This window comes from Gavialis gangeticus, unplaced genomic scaffold, assembly GCF_001723915.1.
Source record: "Gavialis gangeticus isolate Ggan-Ray unplaced genomic scaffold, GavGan_comp1, whole genome shotgun sequence".
Classification (NCBI taxonomy): Eukaryota; Metazoa; Chordata; order Crocodylia; family Gavialidae; genus Gavialis; species Gavialis gangeticus.
In genome coordinates this window covers 143071204-143074274 of record NW_017728992.1, presented here as the reverse complement: position 1 = coordinate 143074274, position 3071 = coordinate 143071204, and the positions used below count along the sequence as shown (strand labels likewise).

Genomic DNA, 3071 nt, shown 5'->3' with positions numbered 1-3071 from the left:
TGGCGCCGCCGCGGCCGCCGCCGCCAGGTGAGACTCGGCCGCTCGCCCGGCGAGGTGCGGCTCCCGGGGCGCTGGGGCCCGGGCGGGACTAGACATCACCCACCTCCACCAGGAAAAAAAACCTCTGCCGGGCTTTGCCACACATCCCACCCTACCCACGGAGCCACTACAGCCGGGCACTCCCGAAATACCCCTCCCCCCCGGTCCGCAGGGCACCAGCCCGCCTGTCCCTGGAGAAAGCAGAACCTCGCCCGTGGTTTGGTCTTGATGAATCTGGCCATTTTTGTAAGTGGCGCTGCCCCAAACACCAGTGGCTGCCCCGAGAGACGATAAGTCAGGTGCCTTTCGCACGGGAGCCTGGCAGAAGACATGCACATAGCCAGCCCCTTCGCCTGCCTGAATCAAGCTAGCTTTTCTACACGCCCCTCTAGACTGCCAGCCGAGCCCATGAGACCTGCAGCTGCTCCAGCTCGCTCTAAAAATTCAGTTCCCAGCACATCCCGACTCAAAACCACCTCAAAGATCATTGATCCGCTAGTTTCAAAACGGTGCTATCCAAATAAACCACCACGGGGCTCAGTGCTAGTGACTGAACAGAATCAGCAGTTTCACATTGGAAAATGAGTCCAGGTGTGCGGGTTTTTTGGTGAAGAAGTGGCTACCCTTGTTTAGTAGTAATACTTTGATTTTGGATCAAAAATTGAATGCAATAACCACACAATCTGGTGCTATTGCTCCAGAAACTGCAAGAGGTCTGAATTTTGAGTGCAGTAAAAGTCAGCTAGCATTAGTTTTTGCTTTATCATTCAAATTTGCAGTAAAGTCCAGAAGCCACCCGAAACATTTTAAAATTCCAACATTTTAACCATTTAAAAAATGCTCTCCCCCCCATATCATCCCACTTTAAATTCACCTTTGCTTATCTGCCAGGATGTTGTACAACTACCCTGTGTTTAGACTTCTAATCCAAACAATCATCTCCGTATTTGTTTTCATTCATTTCCACCCGGTGATGGATTATCAGTTTTTCCCTTAATGTCCTTGCTCTTCAGTAATCCTATGTTTTCTTTTCATATATCAATAGTGTGACAGCATCTAGTCATAAGAGAGCAAGTCACATTGTCATCAGACAGTTAAATTTAAACTCCATTTCCTTCCTCTCTTATCCTTCTTGCTTGTGCAAGTGGCTCTAGAGTAGGTTTTAAATTAGCCTGGTATTTACTCTTAGAACAACTGGTGTTCTCTCTGTCCTGTCATTCTTTATTGCTTGCTTTTAAAAAAGGGTACATTAAAAGAAATCAGATTACAAATCAAACAGGATCATCTTTCATGTGTTAACAAGTGCTAAATCTCCTATCTTGTCCCTGGCTGCAGGATGGGAGGCTCCAGAGAAACCAAATCTTGGCTTCAGTCCAGCACTGCAAACATCTAGTTCTTGACCAAAGGAGAAACTTATTGAGTCGTTTCTGCAGATAGGTTTCTGGTTTGCCCTCCTGCTAAGATAGGAGGTTGCAAAATACTCTATTCCCATCTAGTGGTGAGAGACTGTTTTCTTGTACCTAAAATGTAATTATACAGAGAGAGACCAAAGTAGTTGCAGTTTTGGCAACTCCTGGTCATTTTATGCTGTGATATTTTGTGCTTTTCTTAAAGCTCCAGCTCTAGGAGTCATGTGAATATGAGAAGTCACATCAACAAAGGAGAAATCTTATGTTTCTGTACTGAAATTGGACCCACATGGACCTTAATATTAAAACCCAGAATCACTCTCAGTTTATAGCAAATCAAATTATTTTAAGCTAATTTATGATTTTGGAAATGTCTGGCTCACTTATTTTCAAGTTTATGTTTGGAATTGGAAGTGCTGCATTATATCTCCAGCGGTCAAATGTAAAGAATCTTACAGTAAAAAGTCTTCCGTGAAATGGGGAATACAGCTGAAACTGCTGACTAAGAGTACTAAAAATCTTTTTAAGTGTCAGCATTGTAAGTATCTCTCTCTTTATGTGTATAAGGAAGGGACATGTGTATAGTGCTACAATGTACTAATTCTGCACAGCTATTTAACACCATATATATAAATTAATTCAAATTTAAGGAATCCAAATTTATACTTGAGAATCAGATTTTCAAAGCAGATTTCCTTTCAATTCCTATTTAAGCCTGGCTTTTAGATGGGCATCAAGTTCAGTTGCATGGAACCCCTCAGAAAGTGACTGGTATTCTCCAACTCCAGGGAAAAAAAAGTCATAAAGTAAAGATCATAAGTTTCCACAGGTATATACAGATGTCAATCCATGTGCCAAGTAGTATAATTCTGGTTTGGGTAAATGGAGATTTGTGAGAGTCTGATGGACCTCAACATCCTGCTGCAAACTGACCCAAAAATGCATGTATCCAGCCTGTAGGATCAGGGTAGATTTTTATGTAAACTACCAAATTCTATCAGCTAATCTTTTACACAAAAAAAATCATCCTATTTTTAAACCCACTCTACTAATCAGTTAGAAAGTTATAAAACCACCTTGGGGTCAATCATAGAATCCAATCATCTCAATATTCTTTTCTCTTCCCTTTCCCCCTGGTTATCAGTCATTGCTTGTAATGCCCTTATACTTTAGGAACCCTAAGTTTCCTTTTGATATCAGAATACTGTCATAACTTCTGGTTACAAGACAGCAAGTCCTGGAGAAGCACAATCACATTTCCTTCAACAGCTTTGAATATATCTGTGAAGTGTAATTGCCCAGAAAATATGTAACTAAAATTAAAAGCAACTTCCATTTTGGCAGCATAAGCATAGCCATATTATATGAGTGTGCTAGGAAAGGATTACCATAATACTATCTTTCTTGCTGTCTACCGAGAAAGCAGGTTCAAAGTGTCCTTTGTTGCCTGAGATATGTGTGTGGGGCAGGTGTGCTTATGCCTCATTAACTGCAGTGAGAGCTCAGAAGCTATGAAGAAGGGTGCCAACTAGTTCTGGGGTAGACGAGGGATGTCTTAGTAAGACCATGGCCTCACCCCTGCAAACAAGCCACGCTCTAGTCTTTCCATGTGGGGCAGGGCAC

The 3071-nt window shown here is 42.4% G+C and overlaps 1 protein-coding gene across 1 annotated transcript in view; it reads right to left on the bottom strand.

Moving 5' to 3' along the window:
* Positions 1-237: 237 nt before the first annotated feature.
* The window catches only part of MRPL53 (mitochondrial ribosomal protein L53), a 52662-nt gene continuing 49828 nt past the window's right edge, over positions 238-3071 (bottom strand). The window contains exon 3 of the mRNA XM_019527843.1: positions 238-2230. Coding sequence (XP_019383388.1) covers positions 2154-2230 — 77 coding nt within the window. The 3' untranslated portion in view covers positions 238-2153. The remainder of the gene's footprint in view (positions 2231-3071) is intronic.